The sequence below is a fragment of the Micropterus salmoides genome, unplaced genomic scaffold (genome assembly GCF_014851395.1).
Source record: "Micropterus salmoides isolate LMB-PRFRI ecotype aquatic unplaced genomic scaffold, ASM1485139v1 Ms_hic_scaffold_10, whole genome shotgun sequence".
Classification (NCBI taxonomy): domain Eukaryota; kingdom Metazoa; phylum Chordata; class Actinopteri; order Centrarchiformes; family Centrarchidae; genus Micropterus; species Micropterus salmoides.
The window spans coordinates 11,754,262-11,774,164 of record NW_024040041.1 but is presented as its reverse complement, the minus strand read 5'-3'; the positions used below and the strand labels follow the sequence as shown (position 1 = coordinate 11,774,164).

General features: G+C 40.5%; 1 protein-coding gene across 3 annotated transcripts; it reads right to left on the bottom strand.

Moving 5' to 3' along the window:
- Positions 1-5,838: 5,838 nt before the first annotated feature.
- On the bottom strand, positions 5,839-19,146 carry LOC119885989 (NLR family CARD domain-containing protein 3-like). 3 transcript variants are annotated; one of them, XM_038696411.1, is made up of 12 exons: positions 16,639-19,146; positions 15,757-15,967; positions 15,553-15,605; positions 15,133-15,369; positions 12,926-14,807; positions 12,561-12,731; positions 11,474-11,641; positions 10,895-11,068; positions 9,912-10,085; positions 7,485-7,658; positions 7,297-7,346; positions 5,839-6,848 (listed from the first exon to the last, which is right to left on the bottom strand). In XM_038696411.1, the coding sequence occupies exons 2-12, from the start codon at positions 15,939-15,941 to the stop codon at positions 6,331-6,333; spliced, it is 3,786 nt and encodes a 1,261-aa protein (XP_038552339.1). In that variant the 5' UTR covers positions 15,942-15,967; positions 16,639-19,146; the 3' UTR covers positions 5,839-6,330. The 3 variants fall into 3 exon arrangements, with proteins under 3 accessions (XP_038552339.1, XP_038552355.1, XP_038552347.1); XM_038696427.1 differs by lacking the exon at positions 10,895-11,068; XM_038696419.1 differs by lacking the exon at positions 16,639-19,146 and having other exon boundaries at positions 15,757-16,616.
- Positions 19,147-19,903: the final 757 nt, after the last annotated feature.

Here is a 19,903-nt window from a genome sequence, read left to right as displayed (position 1 = left end):
AAAGGGTGACAGGAATCAAGGTAGCAAGTCAGTGTAATATACTTACACTTAAAGGAATAGTTAAAAAATATTCTTATTTGCATTCTTGCAGAGAGCAAGATGAGACGATTGATGCCACTAAATATAAAGCTGGGGCCAGTAGCATAGCTTAACTTAGCGCCAGCAGCATCACATGATTATGATTGGCCCTGTTGCAAATACTTCTCTTGTGTCCCCCACCCCAAAAAGCAAGCTTGTGTACACACAGGCGTACAGACACACAACGACTCCACGCAGTTGCAAACCTGCTGCCTTTGATCAGCAACACGGACAGCAACTGAAGTGCCAAATCTATCAACGCAAATCTTACAGCATGCCCTGGACTCCAAGCACCAAAGCCTGCTGTCTTCGACTATCAAACAACCAAAATAGCTTTAGCCAGGCTGCAGTGACAAACAACACGAAGTAGCTTACACAGTATGTCAATAACCACAGAACAAATAGCGATCGATAAAAGCATAGCAAGTCCTTATGCCATCACAGTATGTACGAATTCACATCTGATCACAATCCACGCAAACATATCCATATCTCAAAATAAATCACCTCTAAAGCTAATTTATTAACACGTTATACCTAATTTCTTTAATCCATATAAAAACTGAATTGTTGCGAATTTACAATTGGTTATGTGTTGGACTATATCTTGGTGGGGGCAATAACTTTCTGGAGTTGGTTACCTGGCCTTGTTTCCAGTCTGTAAGCTAAGCTTAGCTGACTAGCTACTGGCAGTGGCGCCCACAGAAAATTTTCCTTGGGGTGACCAGATGGGGCCACTGAAATTCATGGGGTGGCACACTAAACCAACAGCCATAACTGAATTTCAGGAATTCTACTATGCAGTATATAGACTAGTTGAATACTACATAAAAATATGAGTTAAGGAATCTCAGACTGAATTACTTAATGGTTTCTGATTTTACAGTTAAAATTGTCTAATGTCCCTAGACTACAACCAGTTCAGTTAACATTCCATAAAAATCCTTATTAATGTTTTATCTGTATGTGTTAGGCAAATAATTGTTCTTTAAACAGGCTAGTTGACCTTTTCCTTAAAAAGACAAATACAGCCATCACGGGATGGGGCGCGGTCATGGACGGCCACTTCGCGAGAGGCTCCTGGGAGGAGCATCATTTCTCTTGGCACATAAATTGCCTGGAAATGTTGGCGGTTTTCAGAGCTCTGAGGAGTTTTCTGCCCGCCCTCCGCGGTCGCCACATACTTGTCAGAACCAACAATACAGCAGTGGTGGCCTATTTGAATCACCAGGGGGGTCTGCGCCCATTATACAAACTGGCACATCAGATCCTCCTGTGGTCCCAGTGGAGACTGCTGTCCCTCAGAGCGATGTACATCAGGGGGATGGGACCCAGAATCAAGGAGCAGACCTTCTGTCGAGGCAGGGGCTGAGGCCCGGGGAATGGAGACTCCACGACGGCGCACAGGCCCCTGTGGTTCTCCCTCTCTCCCTAGCGGGGCTGGGGACCAAGAGGGCCGAGGCTGCGTCTGTATGCGTTTCCCCCAGTCGCTCTGCTCCCGGGGGTTCTGGAGCGGGTCTGCCAGGAAGGCGTCAGTCTACTACTAGTAGCCCTGTTTTGGCTGGCACGAGGGTTTAATATCGCTCCTCGAGGGCCCGCCATGGCAGGTCCCTCTGAGGAGAGACCTGCTGTCCCAGGCGGAGGGCCGGAGCTTTCACCCTCACCCCGCCCTGTGGCAGCTATGGGTCTGGAGTCGGCTGAGGCCAAGCACCTGACCCTTAAGATGATCTTTCTCCTCGCTTTCACCTCTCTGAGGAGGGTGGGGGATCTCCAGGCACTTTCGGTTTCTCCCCGATGCCTGGAGTTTGCCCCGGGGAGGGTCAGGGCCATCCTGCACCCTTGTCCAGGTTATGTCCCTAAGGTTCCGGCCAGACTGGCAGGGTCCACGGTGCTGCAGGCATTTCATCCCCCACCTCATGTCTGCTCTGCCCTGTCAGAGCACTGAGTATTTACACTCTAAGGTCTTCCCGGTGGAGGAAAGCAGAGCAGTTGCTGGTGTGTTTCGGGTCCCCCAAGACTGGGCTCCCCGCTTCTAAACACACCATCAGCAACTGGACAACTGGTCCTGGGGACAGGCAGGGTTTCGGCGCGGCCTAAGTGGGTATCTCGTTCCCATAGTGTCGTCACCGACGCAGTTCGAGTTCCCTCGAAGGGGAACGTCTCGGGTTACGTACGTAACCCGAGACGTTCTGTACACCTAGGCCTACAGTAGGATTGCAGAACTTGCCCTACGCATGTATGCAAGCTGTGTGTGTGACGAGGCTACACATTTCAGCTTATGTAAGGTGTTTTGTGTTGTAATTGTTTGTTGCACATTTTAATGCCTTGATGATGATTTACTTGATTATTTTAATGTATTTTCAGTTATTTTGAGGTTTGGACTGACAAAATAAGCATTGTGCAGGTGTCACTTAGGGTTCTGGGTAACTAATACAAAATAGTTCAACCTCAACCAACTGCATTAAGGCATGATGAGTAATAATCTAATGATATAACACATAATAGTATACAGTCATATGGGACATTTTTCTTTCTGCTTTGAGTAGGCTACTTTATTTTATTTTATTTTGGCTACTTCTACGTTTTTCAGCTCATAGCCTACTTACATACTTTTACTTAACTTTTTCAATGCAGTAGGCTTACTTGCAGAGTATGTTTACAGTGAGGTATTGGTACTTTCATTTATTTTTTAAAGTATCTGTATAGGCCTAAGTTACTTTGGTCTCTACAGGCTACAAAAGCCAAAGCTTCTGGTTGCAAAGAGGTTGGAGAGTTTTTGACTGCATCAATAATAATTTAGCACTTATTTGGCTATACTCCCCAACATCAGCCGCTCTCTCTATCTTTGATCACAGGCAAGTGTCCAGGAATCATAAAATCAAAATGCTTAAAAAAAAAACTACAGTTACCGCATCCATCAGGTCTTCCAACTTCAACTCCATATGTCCACACCACGCGCATCCATGTCGCCTGGTACCGAACGTGCTTTCAGCGGGATCACAGAGTTTACCCGGAAACAACACATTTTAATTTCTGATCGGCTAAACGGCGCTGGCATTTAGTAGAATACAGAGAAAGCTTTGAACTCGGCACAAAATGATCGTCCACTACTTGAATATAGTGGGACAACTTCGAGGACGTTATCTATTAACTTCTCAGAGTGAGAAATACAAGGTGTGGCGTGTGAGCGTGTGAACTCGCTGAAATGCGTGTCTCACGGTGAATGCGTGACTACTAACTGTCTCTGTACATTAATTAAATTACACTGCTCTTTCTTCTGCAGCTTGTCCCTACCTCCACAGAAAACACACACATTCGACACAACACCGGTGTACTCCAGAGCCCTGTAAAGAGAGAGTAGCGTCAGCGGGGGTCCAGAATGCTTGACCGTCAAGTGGTTCATGGAGACCGCACTTTCCTGGAAGTCTTAGGTGGGCAATTGAAAATGGACAGGTGACTATCATTGATTGTCATGTATTAATTTAATAAATCTCCAATAAACTCAGAAAACAGCATGTTAAGTGGTTTGTGCCTGTGTACTGTCTTACATAAGTCTACAGCATGGTTTATTGTGCTGTGTGGAGATGCTGCTGCAGTCGGTCAGAAAAAGGAGTATGAATATGTGGTTTCCCAGCTGACATGGAGAGGAGGAAAAAATTATTGACTCAAGTCAACAGGAGCAACCTTACAATCACTAAAGAGACTAACAACAAAAAAAATATGTGAGGTACTTTTTCCACGAAGAAAGAACACATAACTGGCTTAATGTTTGGTTTATTAAAAACATTACTGCAGACAATCTTCAGGCTCCACTGAATCCCCTGTGATTCTTGTGCTGAGAGAGGGAGAACAAGATAGAGAGAAAGGGTTAGACAAACAGCTTTTGCTGCTGATGTTGACATCAGTTACTAGATAGTTTGTTAGTTAGTGAATTTTTTAACTTTTTCAAACAGTTCTCACACACAGAAACTTTGATGATGATGTGATATGAATTTGTACAAAGTATGTAGTGCATTCAGCCACCATGATGTATTAATGTGGGTAAATAAACCTGAATTGTTGTGTGGAAAATAAGTTCATAAGTCTACTGCTCTAATACAATTAATGTTTACTATGAAGATTGTTTTTATAATATGCTAGTATACTACTTTTAATGTTAGGGGTAAATCCTCACCAGCCCCCGCCCACCCAAAAAAAATTAATAAATAATGTTTTGAAATATTTTATTCATATATGCACCACTAATATATTTAAATAAAATTAAATACCACCCCCACAAAAAATACGTATTTTGAAATAAATTAATAGGCCCCTGTTTATATTGTGTGCTGCTAACTTTATGCATTGCCAGTCTCATAATTAGTTAACATGTTTTAATGCACATATTAACTTCATTCAGTTGTGCTAATAATATATAATCTCAATTTTTACAGGTCTTTCCTTTCAAACGTGCATCCCAGATAGCATTTTCTATTGCAGCTCCGCTGCTATTCAGGCGCTCCATGATCCACCATTGCTGTGAAAAACTGGGGCGAGTTCAATCTCAAAAAGTATTGCACCGGTTTGCAACATTTTCTGATTGAACGACTTGTTTCCTTGCAACGTTGCGCAACGTTCTGCAACGGTCTTCGAGGTGGTCCCCTGCCTACTGGTTACTTATCTTACTCTTGGCAAGTTAGATCAGAGAATTTCCCACAATTATTCCTTTTTGTCACTGCGTGCACATTCAGTGTGATTGGATGTATGTGTGATAAAGTGTGAATCTCTTTGTGGCAAAAATAAATACCCCCACAGATGAAGTTCAAACACTAGCAACATTAGTGATAAAATCACACTAACCACTAACCAAGACACATAGAATCGATCCGATTTATCTTCAAGTTATTTCCTGCAGTTACATCTGCTGTTTTGCAAATAGTTGCATCTGCTATCCAGCCTGCTCATTCAGCAGGAGTGATATATTTGAGCAATGTCAACAAGCTTTACCAACCGTATTATTATTATTATTTATTATTAACTCTCCAAAGATCAGCTTTTAATTGTTGTTTTTATTCCAGACTCCAGAGCACTTACAATGGTACTGTAGTACTATTATTATCATTTTAATAAGTTTGTTATTATCATTATGGACCAATTTTGCTGCAGGTCATTCTGTAGTAACACATAGGTATGAAGATAATTAGTCTTATTTACAGAAAATATTACTAGTAGGGTATCAAGAGCTGTCAGATGAAGAAGTCTGCTCTCTTCACTTTTACCTGAAAGATGTATCTGGCTACTGAGGCTATTCTAGGATTTTTAAAAATCACCCTGTATTTCTCTTTTACAGCGTTTTGTTCTTGTTTTTACAGAGTTTAGGTTCATTCACTCCATCAACCTTAGCCTGGAGACTTTTTCATCACATGCTTTCTTTTAAGATAGCACATTTAGTTATTCTCAGTGCTTCTCAAATGGTCAAATTCTTTCCCCTGTAACCATTAGTTTATTAGTTTTCATTGGATATCAAACAAAATCGCCTTTTTCTATGCCTGTCATAGTTTCTTATCTATGTTTTTGTCACTATTTGCTGCTATTAAAACTTATTAGACAGCTACTTTCAGTGTCAGTGTGCCCAAGTCTATTTATTTAGGGTGGAATTATTCTTTTTAAGATATTTTGTCTATGCTGGAATCTGTACACACACACACACACACACACACACACACACACACACACACACACACACACACACACAGAGAGAGAGAGAGAGAGAGAGAATAATAATGTTAAACTGTTTTTATTAGGCTTCAAATTAGACAAAATATTTCACTTTCATTTTTCAGAATAGAAAGTCATACATACATACTCACACAGAGATGCCTTTGTGAACATAGCAGCCTTCAGAACTAAGTGTAATGCTTACAAGGTATTTATTCTAAATCAATCCAAGAACATACACGCGCGCACACACACACACCCCACACACAAACACACGTGACTTCATTGTACATTCATCAGTGTGTGCTTTTTACCTTAAAACACACACACACTCACATACTGTACTTATAGGTTTGCCTGTGCATATATCCACAGGGATTCAACCAGATATCAAAGGTGCAATTAAAAATATTAGATTTTAGGAGATAAGAATTGATTTCATATTTGCCTAAATGTGCCACTGTACTATTTTTTCATAATTATTATTACTATTTGACATGCACAGTTTTTGCATGTAACCAGCAGGGATCAGCTCTTTTGGTTTTAGATTTTTGGTTACTTTATTTTACAAAGGTAAACTGATCCAAAATCCACAGCGAAACCAGGATGGAGGGGCTCAGTAAAAGTTGTACAGACGGTGTACAGGTGGCTCAGTGTATCAGGAAAGACCCGAAAAAAGGACAAAATACCTGCTGGCCAGTCCAGATACACTCCAAGCGTACTACTGGATGTAGCACAGTCAATTAACTCCAGACAAGAATTGTTATGATAAAAGTGCCCCTCATGAAACCAGCACCAAGACTTTTCATTTTTTCCCAGAGAAAATTCAGATGAACAGTCTCCCACCCTGTTGATACTTTTATATGCCACTCCAACATCAACTGATTCAATTTCAACCTCCCAGTAATGGCGACTGGTCAGACTTTCTTTACACAGTACTTGAAAGCAGTCAAATCTGTCTGGATTATAAGGATATGGTTGCTTCTCATGAACAAATGTTGCCCTTTTGTTGTCATCTGTCAAAATTAGTTCCACATCTGCTGTGTTGGGGTCCAGCGTCAGATCACAGGCATCTGCAATCCAGACAGAAGAAACAATGAATGAGTGGAGAATGGAGATAATATTGCTGTGTGAGTGTGGTTCTTGATCTCTGATCATTTTAGTACAATGTTGTATCATCAAATTAGAGATATGTTACATCTCGGAATAATATGAACATGTTCTGTCATCAACCTTAAAACAATGATGTTAGTATGCATGTGACCAAACTATTAATTTTGGCATGCTGTTCAAGTGGTTGCATTAGTTCTTTATTTGTGATACTTGTGTAAAGTTAAATGCTGCAACTCCAGTGCAGAAGGAATGTAGATGAGTTTGTAAGGGATGTTTAGTATCTGATTATCTCTGTACAGTCACATTTCTATGGAAGAAGAGTCACTGTGGTATGTGGCCGCTGCCTGAACTTGATAGTACATAGTCCTGAAACAGAAAATAGCTCTCAAAGCAGAGTGGCATTCTTACATTGTCTCAGAAGCTTCAAGTCAAACCAGCATTCATCATTTTGGTCCACACTGAGAGGGATAGCAGGTGAAAACATCAAGTATGTTGTCACATATGCACTTCAAATCAAAACAAATGAAGTGAATCTTGCAAATTAATCTTGTAATAATGATAGAATTGTGTTAGTTAGATAGCCTGTTTGAGCATACTTAAGTTTCTCCAGACTGTAGCGTGAATCCTTCTGTATTTCAGTCAGAAGCTTGACTCCTTGATCACCCAGGTGATTAAAGCTCAGGTCCAGCTCCCAGAGGCTGCAGTGGTCAGACCTCAGAGCCGAGGCCAGGGCAGCACATCCTTCTCCTGTCACTTTACAGAAGGACAGCCTACAGAAATGAAACATCTGACATTTCAGCCGTGTGTTACATACCTTATCAGTAATAATTTTCACTTGTTCTTAAGTTTACTTAGTCATCAGGCTTTCCTTTAGAATTGTTTGATATACATCACCAAACATCACACAAGTTTACACCTTCAGAGTAGAAGGCAGACCGAAAAAAGCAGAAGCAAAAGCAAAGAACTCTTACCCTTAAAGGACAATGCTAGCATCATTATAATGTATCAAATTATGTAATATTATTGTTTTTAAATAATCAAATCAAGTTTTATTGTCACATACACAATTATATACAGTATAATGTATAGAAATTATTATGCCTAGCTCCAGAACACAACCAACGAATAGACATACAGACAGACGGGTTCAATGAAAGTCAATGAATGAAACAATGAACTATATAATCAGAATGAATGAATGCATTTTTCAGAAAAATTAAGCAATATAACCTGGACATAACATTATATGCTATACATATGATTATGACAGTGACATATGGCGGGTGGATGAATTAAAAATTATATGCTTGTGTGAAGTCACTGGTTCAAGACCCAAGTTAGTTACAGCTTTTTGAAGGGAGCCTGATCTCATGGGTCCACTTCAAAAGAATAGCTCATCGTTGTTTTTGTTTCTTTTCTTTGTTAGCGGGCAAGTTTATCTGTGAAATAATCACTAGGATAATGATAGGGTAAGACTTGGATCAGACTGAAGTGTGTGAATTAGGTTTATCAGCGCTAAACTGCTGGTACTAGCAGACCTAATGTCAATAATCTGCATCATAAACATTACACAAGGTGACTTCATATGCCTCTGCTTTGTCAGTGAATTTACTACTTGAATTTACCCTCTGAATGAAATGTGTTATTCTGGATGGAGTTGAGTCCCAGGTCTTCAGTAGTGTTCAACACAGAGTTGCAGTCCACAAAGGGCATTTTTGAACACAATTCCCCCTCGTGATGTCCAGTGGGCCAAGGCATGCTGGATGAGATGGTCCAGGGTCAGAGGTAGTGAGGTGGCGGTGAAGTCTTTGACAAACCTCTCAAAGCAATTCATCACCACGAAGATCAGAGCTACCAGTCAATAGAAATTTGGGCATCTGGGATGAGCTTTCTTTGGAACCACTGTCAACAGTTTAAGCATGTGGGAATAATGGACTGGACCAGGGAGAAGTTGAAGATCTCCATGAACAGAGTCAGAGAACACACCCAGAGATTCTGTCCAGTCCTGACGTCTTCACGTCGTGCACTAAGACAGTGACAAGCTTCTCAACGGTGGGGTCTTCCACCCTAAATACAAACCTTGAGGGCTGCTGGTTGAAGCATGTATAGATTTGAGCTCTTTGGGCAGAGAGAAATCCACACTCACAGTCCTAGAAGAGGTTGTGCTCTGTAGTCCCTGCCACAAATGTGTGAAATCAGTCTGTTTGAATTGTGATTCTAGTTTTGTCCCACATAGCTTGGCCTCCTTCACTGCACTATGAATTTTATGTGATGCAATTTAATCATGTTCCCAGGAGCAACCACTGTGGTATTTGCATCTGTGAGGGCTTTCAAAGCGTCACGGATGATGTGATCCACCCTTAAACTCTGATTTGGAAAGGTCCTGATGATCCTCTTAATGAACAATTTCCAGTAAGTTCCCAATAAATCCCAAAACAGAGTACATAACACATTAATGTAATGTAATGTAATTGTCAAGCTGCATTATGACATGTCCCAATCTGTGTCATTCAGAGCATCCTGCAGAGCGACCTCTGATTGGTTAGTCCAGCACATGACTTTCCTCTGAATTGAAACTTCCTGTCATTTTGGTGTCCATTGTTTGTATTTTGGCAAGAGAAATTTGGCAGCATGGTCTGATGGAGCATGTGATGTGTTGCAGAACATTTGGAAACACAGAGCTGTTGAAATTCCCGACCACGACGATGGCAGCAGTAGCTATTGTTTCCCTCTGTGCCTTCTTCGCGTATGTAGACCAGCATATTATTTGTTGTTGTCCATTCTTAGACAACAAGATGGAACGCAACTAACGCAACTGTCCGTGCGCTTAGATCGTTAACATAGGCCCTATGTTAACCATCTAAGCGCACAGCATTATGTTGCGAATAAACAGGGTTGACAAAACATACAATTCAACAACATCTAAAATGCCCATGATGTTGAATCAACACACTTTGAATCCAACAGCAGTTTCAAAAAGTTGAACCTTGTAAAATCCACAAGTCTCTATAAAACTCACTGACCTTAATGTTTTTAAACCACAGTGTGGATTCATCAGTGCATCACAGAGCGCCCTCACTCCTGAGTCATGCAAGACATTGTAGCTCAGGTCCAGCACAGTCAGGGGTGAAGGTTTGGAGCCAAGTGCTGAGGACACCATCTTACAACTTTTGTCCGTGAGTCTGTTGTGACTGACACTGAAACACAAATTAATAGAATTTAATTGCTTAACGTTATAAAAAACATCTGAAAAATATTTATATATGAAAAAACATTACATTATCATTTAGTAGCATTTAGTTTTTTATTATCTATATACAGTATATATTGTATAATCAGTGTTGGGAAGGTTTCTTTGGAAATGTAATAGGTTACTGACATTACAGAAGTTACCCTATTTAAAATGTAATAGTAGTGTAATTATTTCACTTACTTTATCAAAGTAATGCAACTTACATTACATTTACTTATTTGCTAATTCTTCATTTATAATTAACTATTTTCAAAGACAGCTTGATTGACAATTTAACTGGCAGGTGGCGCTGCAAATTCAAACCAATTAAAAGCATCAGTATAACATCAAACCTTCGTAAAGGGCTGTGGCTGGAAATGGCAAAGGAAGACATTGTGCACATGAAAAACATGCAAAACAACAAAATGAATGTTTTCAACAAATAGCCTAGCTTTTTACAGAAAATATTCAGATGTAACCCCGAATGCAATCATGACCAACTGTTATTTAATTACACATTTTTCCAGTAACTGTAACTGATTACAGTTACATTTATTTGTAATTATATGTAATTAGTTACTCTCCAGCACTGACTGTTCCACTTACATTCTCTGAGTTGATTAAATTAACCTTGTCAAAAATGATCTTGCCTATTTGCATACTTCCAAACATGTATTTTGGTACGTTCTTCTATTTTAAATAAAGTTGCAGCTGTAATTAAGAATTGTAAGATTTTTGTTTTAAATTGCAGTGCAATGTAATGTGGTCTTTTACCTCAATATTTCCAGTGTACAGTTTGTGCTCATCAGCCCTGTACAGAGGATCTCCATTTCGGAGTCTTTCAAATTGGTGTAACTCAGTTGCAACTCTCGCAGGTAACTTGGTTTGGATGTGAGGGCTGTCACCAACTCCTTACATATTTCTGCAGTCCCAGGATTTCGGTTAAGTCTTTTGGTACAATGATGATAAAAAATTACATTAAATTAGAAATGTATTAATAGATCATACTGTTATACTGTCCAGACTTTACCAAACACACTTAAGATCCAAAACACTAAGCTGACAGCAGCTAGAGTCTACACTGAGGTGTGCAAACTATGTCACATTTGATTCGGTGTTAATAAGGTACATGTTGCTTACACTAAAAGAGATTTAACAAAAATAATACATCTATCAAGAAGTTTTCATCCAAAGACAACCGGACTGGCTGTTAGCAGGACAGCTATTTCTATAATGTAGGTGATAGTCTTTTTTGAACACATACATAATTTCTGCTGTATGACATAGCCAACTAATCAGGTGGAGAGCCTTTTATTCACATTTCATACTTCATTGATTTGGGGAATAACTTACCTGAGCTTCTCCAGTTTAGGGCTGCCAAGCCCAGCAGAAACCACAGAGCATATGGAGTCTTCCAGTATGTTGCCACTCAGCTCCAGTTCTCTTAGATTTGAGATGACTGATATGATAGCTGATGCCAATCTTTCACACTCTGGTTGTGAGGGTCCCTTACCTGAGAGACTACAAACACAGAAGACAAAAACAGGTTAAAATTGTTGCATGACTGCATGTATAAAACTGTTGATATATTTCAGTCTGGACAAAAGTGGGGAACTGACCAGCTGACAGATCGACAGACCAACCAACATTGCCATCCCTAATTATCCCTATTCACACCAAATCAGACGTGGCAGCAAAGAGCGAGTATATTTGTACTTTAGTATATAAACACTGTGAAACAATCAAAAAATAATGTTTTATTTCTCTGATTCACCAGCTTTCTCACTACCACCATCTCTTTATTCATTCTCTAGCTCTCTCAATCACTGTAGCTTGCTCTCTCTACACAAACCAAATTAATCTTCTTGGTATCACAATTTTTCAGCACAGACTGCAAGCCAAATGCAGACGTTGAAGTTGGGTGCACAAAATAAACCAAGCGAGGATACAAGTGGGGGAGTATCATCATTTGGTGCGTGAACTCTGCTCGAACAGCGCCCGGTTTCAGCAATATTTCAGGACTGTGCAGCAGTTTGACCAGTCTGATCACCAGCTTATGCGATTGTCGGCTACTGCTTTGTTTCCTGGCATTCCCTGCAGTAACAACCGCTGCAGCCTAAATGCACTGGTATTTTTGCACACCTTATTTGGTGTGAATACATCCTAAGGCCATGCTGCCAGCATGACAAAGAAGTTGGCGAAACTGACTGAAAGCGGATGCAGTGGTTAAAAGATGTCCCTGTTTGTTGGGGCTCATGTTGGCTGGCTGAGGGCAGATTATGCTATTTTTAGTGTATTAAACCTTTAAGATGAGCCCACTTGAAATACATAACTTGAAATATATTTCTCTTTTTATGGATTTCACTTCTTATACAAATGCATAAATAGAAGGTACTAAGAACAGAAAAGAAAAGAAATACAAAATAATAGGTTTACTAACCTCAGAGCTTCTAGTTTACACTGAGAGTTCAGTCCATCCGTCAAGATCTTTGTACCTTTGTCATAAAAAATATTATTTATCAGGTGCAGTTCAGTGAGCACTGAGTTTGGCATTCGAAGAGCTGAGGAGATTGTTTCACAAAGCCACACATCGAGAGACACCCCTGAGATTCTGCATAAATGAAAAAAGACAATCATGCAAGATCAGATTTAGATGCATACATTTCATTTGCCACTATGCTGGCAAATGTGAACTGTGTATTTGTGCAACATTCAAAACATGGCATATCATTTATGTGAAGTAACTGCCAATAAAATGATTGCTATGCAGATATACCGGGTATACAGTTTCAGTAACCAACTCACGTTGCTTTTCTGCTGTTCCTCACAGCTGGGACAAGCCTAAATACACCTTTTGCTGACGGTCTGTATTTCTTCAGGTTGAATTCATCTAGAGGCGTATTTGACATTAGAATGGAGTCGGCCAGAGCTGAGCACTGAACAGGGGTGAGCTGTTTTTCTGGGCTGTGATTTTGTTTCAGATACTGCTGCACAGTATCATGTAGGGAACTGTCTTTCAGCTCAATCAGGCAGTGAACAAGGTTCAGACATCTTTCAGGTGAACAGTCCCCTAAATCAATTTCTATTAGACTAATCCTAATTTCCTTAACAACTGCAGAGTGTTCCTCTGTCTGCTGAATCAGGCCTTGAAGCAGTTCTTGTGTTGATTGTAGAGACATGCCAGTAAGGAACCTGAGGAACATGTCCAGTTCTCCTGTCTTTCTCAGAGTTGAATTAGCTATTGAAATTTCAATCAGCTCATCCAAAGGTAAATCAACTGGATCTGCATCCAATTTAGACTTGAGTTCTTCCTCAGACCCCTTTAGCAGGAAGTCCTTGAGGCTCAGAGAATCTATTTTTTTACTTGCAAAACTGCGGTACACAAAGAGAGCAGCAAAATACTCCTGGACTGTCAAATGCACAAAGCAGTAGAGTTTCTTTGTGTACAACGCACTCTCTTCTTTGAATATCTCTGTGCACAACCCACAGTAAACTCCAGCTTGGCGCAAGTCAATACCATAGTTTTTTAGATCATTGGCAGTAAATATGATGTTGCTTTCTTTCAGTTGTTCAAATGCCATCCTGCCTAATTTAAAAATGAATTCTTCATTTGACTTGAAGATCTCCTCTGTATCTGATCCATTCAGTTTCTCATACTTTTCAGTCGCTACCTGCATTTGAATGCACAAGAAGTGTGTGTACATCTCAGTAAGAGTTGTGGGTATCATTATGTTTTCATCTTGAGTTTTGTCCTTTTTTTGCAGCAAATGTGCAAGAACCTTTGCCGCCATCCAACAGAAGATAGGTATGTGACACATAATGTATAAGCTCCGGGACATCTTAATGTTGTGAATAATTCTGTCAGCAACTGCCTCATTCTCAACTCTCTTCCTGAAGTACTGTATTTTTTGTTCATCATTAAATCCTCTGACCTCAGTCCACTGGTATATAAGGTTGCGAGGGATGCGGTGAACTGCTCCTGGTCTTGAGGTTATCCAGACAAAAGGGGAGCGAAGAAGATGTTTCCGGATGAGGTTGGTCACAATAATGTCCACTGATGATTTCTCAGTCGCATCTGTCAGCAATGTGCATTTGAAATCCAGTTGAAGTTGGCTTTCATCAAGACCATCAAAAATGAACAAAACTTTGCAGTTATCAAATATTCTTGCAACTGCTATGTTTTTAAGTTCCGGGTGGAATTTTTTTACAAGTGTCTCAAGGCTTAACTGATCACCTATAACCAGATTTAGCTCCCTGAATGGCAGCACAAAGATGAAGTCCAAGTCCTGATTGGCTCTATCATATGCCCAGTCAAGGATGAACTTCTTCACAGAGACAGTTTTTCCAATGCCAGCGATTCCCTTTGTCATCACAGTCCTTATAGCTCTCACTTCTCTTCTGTCTTGCCCAGATGACATGCTATTTTCTGGGGTACTTTTGAAGATGTCATTGCAGTTGATTTTGGCGCCCTCAGCTGTTTCACTCCTCGTCCTGTCTTCAATCTCCCAGATCTCATGCTCTTTATTGACACGTTCACTTTCCCCCTGGATAATGTGAAGCTCTGTGTAAATTTTGTCCAATGATTTCAAATCCTTATGATCTTTGTCAGTGCCTTCAAACTCATATTTAAACCTGTCCATCAGATGTTTTTTGTGCTTTGCGCGGACTTCTTTGACAACATCTTCTGCTGCAATGAAAGAGTTTATATGAAAACATAATTAAAAACCAATAAACATGTATTTCCAAAAAACATAATCAAATTATTTGAGGAGCAAAGCCATATTTTAAACTGTGTAGGGCATTTAATCTTGTTAATGTATTAAAATTGCAGCACTGATTTATCACCAATAAATCAATGTTGCAAATACCTGGGGTCAGTGTTTTAAGGCTGTACTACAGTATCTTAAATCTTAACACAAGTGAGTTTTTTACTACAATAGCCATAACAAATTGTATATATTTAGAATGCTTTAGACAAAGTAATCTCAGCTCATCAAAAATACCTCACATACTTTCACTTATCTCTGGCTGAATGTCCTGGAGGATTCTGTAGAAGGCACATTTGGCTTTGGTAGATGTGAGGGCTGTATAGAGCGCCCTCATCTTTTCCTGGCTGGTGCTGGCAGCCATAATGTTGGCGTACATCTCATTATGGATTATTTTCTGCTCAACCATCTCATCTGCTATTGGCATCACTGAAGTAACGCTCTGAATGAGCTTAGCCCTGTTGTTGTCCACCCAGTCAGCGTCTAAAACGATAAACACATATTGGCACGTCATCTTATTTGGGAGAGGGGTGCCCACTATAAGCATGCAGCAGAATGAATGGCCCCCAAAAAACAAGTACAGCTATTTTCTTGCGATTGCCATTTTATGGGCACCAATTGAAATCAAGATCATGTTTGCTCCTCAAACCATTCACTTTATCCCACCTTTCTTCTCTGTGATGGCTGAAGCAGAATCATGTTGTTCAGAGAGGCACACACTGACAAAAGACAAAAACAACTATGCTTTACAGATTAACAGTTGACAGTATTAGTAATCATTATTTATGCACAACCACAGTGTACTCATGTGGCAGAGTGCTGCAAATCTCACTGCAACCCAATTTTTCAGAGGAATTTTCTTATTCTTACCTCCTTAAAATCTCATCCACTGGTGTCTCCTCTACGTTTCCCCCCTCCTCCTGCAGAGATAGCTTTCTTTGGAGGAGAGGAGACTTTTCTCGACTTTTCCCTGTGGTGGACACCTCGTCTATCTTTTGGTCAGGTTCCTTTTCCTCTATTTTACCCCTCCAGAGTGCAGAGCATTGGCTCCCCATGATTATGTCATTGGTATCAGCTCAGTCTGCCATTTGGAAAGAATTTAAATGTCAACAACTTCCCTTTGGTACAAGTGCTACACTTACAAACATTGCTGTCCTCAGATGGATCATAAATGTGATGCAGTATAATTTCTGATTTCTGAACTAGAAATGAAGAGTTCTTAAGGTGTTCTCTATACAAACTACAAACTACAAAATACAAAATACAAAACTGTTCATTTGCAAATAAAAGCAATCCTTGTTTGGTCTCTATTTTTATTCTCTAGATGTCTAGGTTCTCGGTCATCCAGGTCATAGTTATCCAAGGTGGCTACAAAAAAGGGCACCAAGACCGGTTGAAAGTACCCGCTTCTCATCTGAGAAACCAATTTAGGTCTTATGTGAACTAAGAGGTCTCTCAGATGTGAAGTAGAAGTCTTTGAGTACCTTCAACCAGTCCGGTTTAGCTTATACCTGAAACTGGAAACACATCTACCCAGTACAATATTGGAAAAGGCCACTATTTTCATCAAAAAAGCACAGCTCAACACACCGAGAGCAAATCTGAAGAAGCCTCACGGATGAGAAACAAAATGCCTTCCCTGGATAACTATGCAAGATTGACAACTCATCTTCATTTGTTTTGGGTATATGTTTAAATATCCATGTTCACATACACAAACAGGAGCAGATACATTAAAATGTGTTGTTTTACCTTTGTGTCTGTGGTCCTGTGTTAAGCAGCTGCAAGAAATGAGAGTGTCTTTCATTTTCAATGCCTGTTAGTGTGTCAAATTATAGACTGATTTTATCATATACAGGAAGCATTTGGTGGGCGGACCCAGTTTTGTGTGTGGCGGTAGTAGGTGTGTTGCTGCTGCCAAGAAAAAAATGATTTCTATGCAGTTATACGAGGTGTACAGCTAAAATAACCAACTCACTTTGCTTTGCTACTGCATTTCCCGTTGCTGCACAGAAACAGTTTTTTTTCTGTTAAGCGGTACAAAAGCATGTTTGTCTTTATCAAAATCCAATTCCATACCCTCTTTTTTCTCATTTTAGTTTAGTAGCCTCCAAGTCCATTCAGGCTGTTTGTGTCTGTGTTCTTGTAAAACCTATTCAGGGTTCCATTGCCTTATATGGACAGAAACAATCATACTTTACTGCCAGAACGTTGGCAGTTCTCCTTTGTTAATAATTCACCAGAAGCTTGAACTCAGTTGCATTTTGGTAAAGGTTATTGTAGTTCAGATGGGTAAGTTTGGTGTATGCTCTAAGTAATTTCTGTATGTGGTATCTACACTAGCACATCCATGTAGTCATCTGACATAGAAACAGGGAAATAAAGGCACTGCTATACTAACAGAACAATAAGTAACAGCAATATGACATTGCCCTATAAACCCATACTGGCTTTGACATTTCACAAAAAAGTGACCCCTGAATTAAGTTTATATGATGCATGATGCAGAATAAGTAGTCTTGTACTCAAAAAAGTTGTTCCCATTATCCCAAAATACTAACTATTTGCTAAGTGATGATGCGCATAAAATGACTGAAGTACTTAACCAAATTAACCACGTACAAACAACATTTCATAGGTGTTGGTTGAAGGTGCAACAGTAGATCCATTACAATGTTCTTTTGCAAGTCATTCATGCAGTTGTCACTGTACTGGTTGTCATGTGATTTTGATAAGTTGTCAGACATCCAAAGGGCGGGTCTTATCTAAAAGGAGCCTGTGAAAGGGCAGATGCTGGGGGGAGGCAGAGAAAAATACAGAGTAGTGTGCTGCTGGTTGCACGGAACTTAGAGCTAACAAATAATTTTACCAGTACTACTGACACCATTTCGGTCACTGACAGTTAATCCTTGTAATCCTGGACAGTCCGCCAGCAAAGCAGGTGTGCCAACACAGAGTGCTCCAGGACCGTCCAAGAAACAAGTTGAACCTAAATCAACTTTTGATGCAACACAATGTAGCATCACCCAGCATGGCGATGCATTGACTAATCACATACATGCAAGCATACATTCATGGTGGATTAGGAGGCAACATGCATGCTGTATTTCTACTGTTCTACCATAGACTGTATAAAAGAAGTGGACGTAGCCACTGTTAGCCTAAAGGGATCTGTATTGCTAGACCTGACAGGTCGCTGTGGTGACAACTTGTCACTCACAGGGTAGCCACGTCCTAAGGCTACGCTGCTTAATCAATTTTACAGGAGGGAAGGGAATGAAGAAGCAGGTCCCCATTCTGCCAACACTTCACTTCAAAACTTTAAGAAAGCATTTGCTTTCTAATCACTCTCTCTGCTCCACCTCTGCTTTCTCTGGCGTCTTTGCACCATCCTTTTTTCCCCCTATTCCTCGCCCTCTTTTCATAAGCTCTCTCTACTCTGCTGTCAGCTCTAATTAGGCCGCTGTGTGTGCAAGTAAGTGTGTGTCAGTGTGAATGTGGGTGTTTGCTTTTAAGTGGTCTTAGGAGGCCCATCATTCTGCTGTGCTTCCCCACTGGGTTCTGCTTGTTGAAGGGACACACACACACACACACACACACACACACACACACACACACATACCCACAGACTATTGCTGATGGTGGAAGTAAAGCATTCAATGTGGGTCTAATGACTCCCTTTACAGTCGCACTCCCACTTCTTCATTTACAGCATAATACCAAACTGTGCCTGACCAACAGCACAAGCACAAGAACAGATATTATTTGAAATGTATAAGCATAACAGATTCCAAATGTGATGCTTTCATTATTTACATATTGTGGTCTGGGGGAGAGAAAATAACTCTGCAGTCATACATACTCCAAAGAAAAACACAGGTATGACAAATGTAACTCACTCCCAGGTATGTATACCTGAATACGTTTGGAAGAGTTATACGTACTGCGTGCAATAACTACAAACACAAAACAAGCAAAACACAAGCCACTAGCCTATAAACTTTACTGTTGTATTGTATTTGTATAACATTTACAAAAGAAAAAACTGTCCCAAGAGAAAGTTGTCCACAAATGTGATTGTTAGTTAGCTAACTATCTTGGGCTCAACTTGGGTTTTCGGGTATCATGAAACTGGCTCAGTTTTCAATTTCTCATTAATGCAATTATCTAATCAACCAATCACATGGCAGTTGCTTCAATGCATTTAGGGGTGTGGTCCTGGTCAAGACAATCTCCTGAACTCCAAACTGAATGTCAGAATGGGAAAGAAAGGTGATTGAAGCAATTTTGAGCGCGGCGTGGTTGTTGGTGCCAGACGGGCCGGTCTGAGTATTTCGCAATCTGCTCAGTTACTGGGATTTTCACGCACAACCATTTCTAGGGTTTACAAAGAATGGTGTGAAAAGGGAAAAACATCCAGTGTGCGGCAGTTCTGTGGGCGAAAATGCCTTGTTGATGCTAGAGGTCAGAGGAGAATGGGCCGACCGATTCAAGCTGATAGAAGAGCAACTTTGACTGAAATAACCACTCGTTACAACCGAGGTATGCAGCAAAGCATTTGTGAAGCCACAACACGCACAACCTTGAGGCGGATGGGCTACAACAGCAGAAGACCCCACCGGGTACCACTCATCTCTACTACAAATAGGAAAAAGAGGCTACAATTTGCAAGAGCTCAACAAAATTGGACAGTTGAAGACTCGATTTCTGTTGAGACATTCAGATGGTGGAGTCAGAATTTGGCGTAAACAGAATGAGAACATGGATCCATCATGCCTTGTTACCACTGTGCAGGCTGGTGGTGGTGGTGTAATGGTGTGGGGGATGTTTTCTTGGCACACTTTAGGCCCCTTAGTGCCAATTGGGCATCGTTTAAATGCCACGGCCTACCTGAGCATTGTTTCTGACCATGTCCATCCCTTTATGGCCACCATGTACCCATCCTCTGATGGCTACTTCCAGCAGGATAATGCACCATGTCACAAAGCTCGAATCATTTCAAATTGGTTTCTTGAAC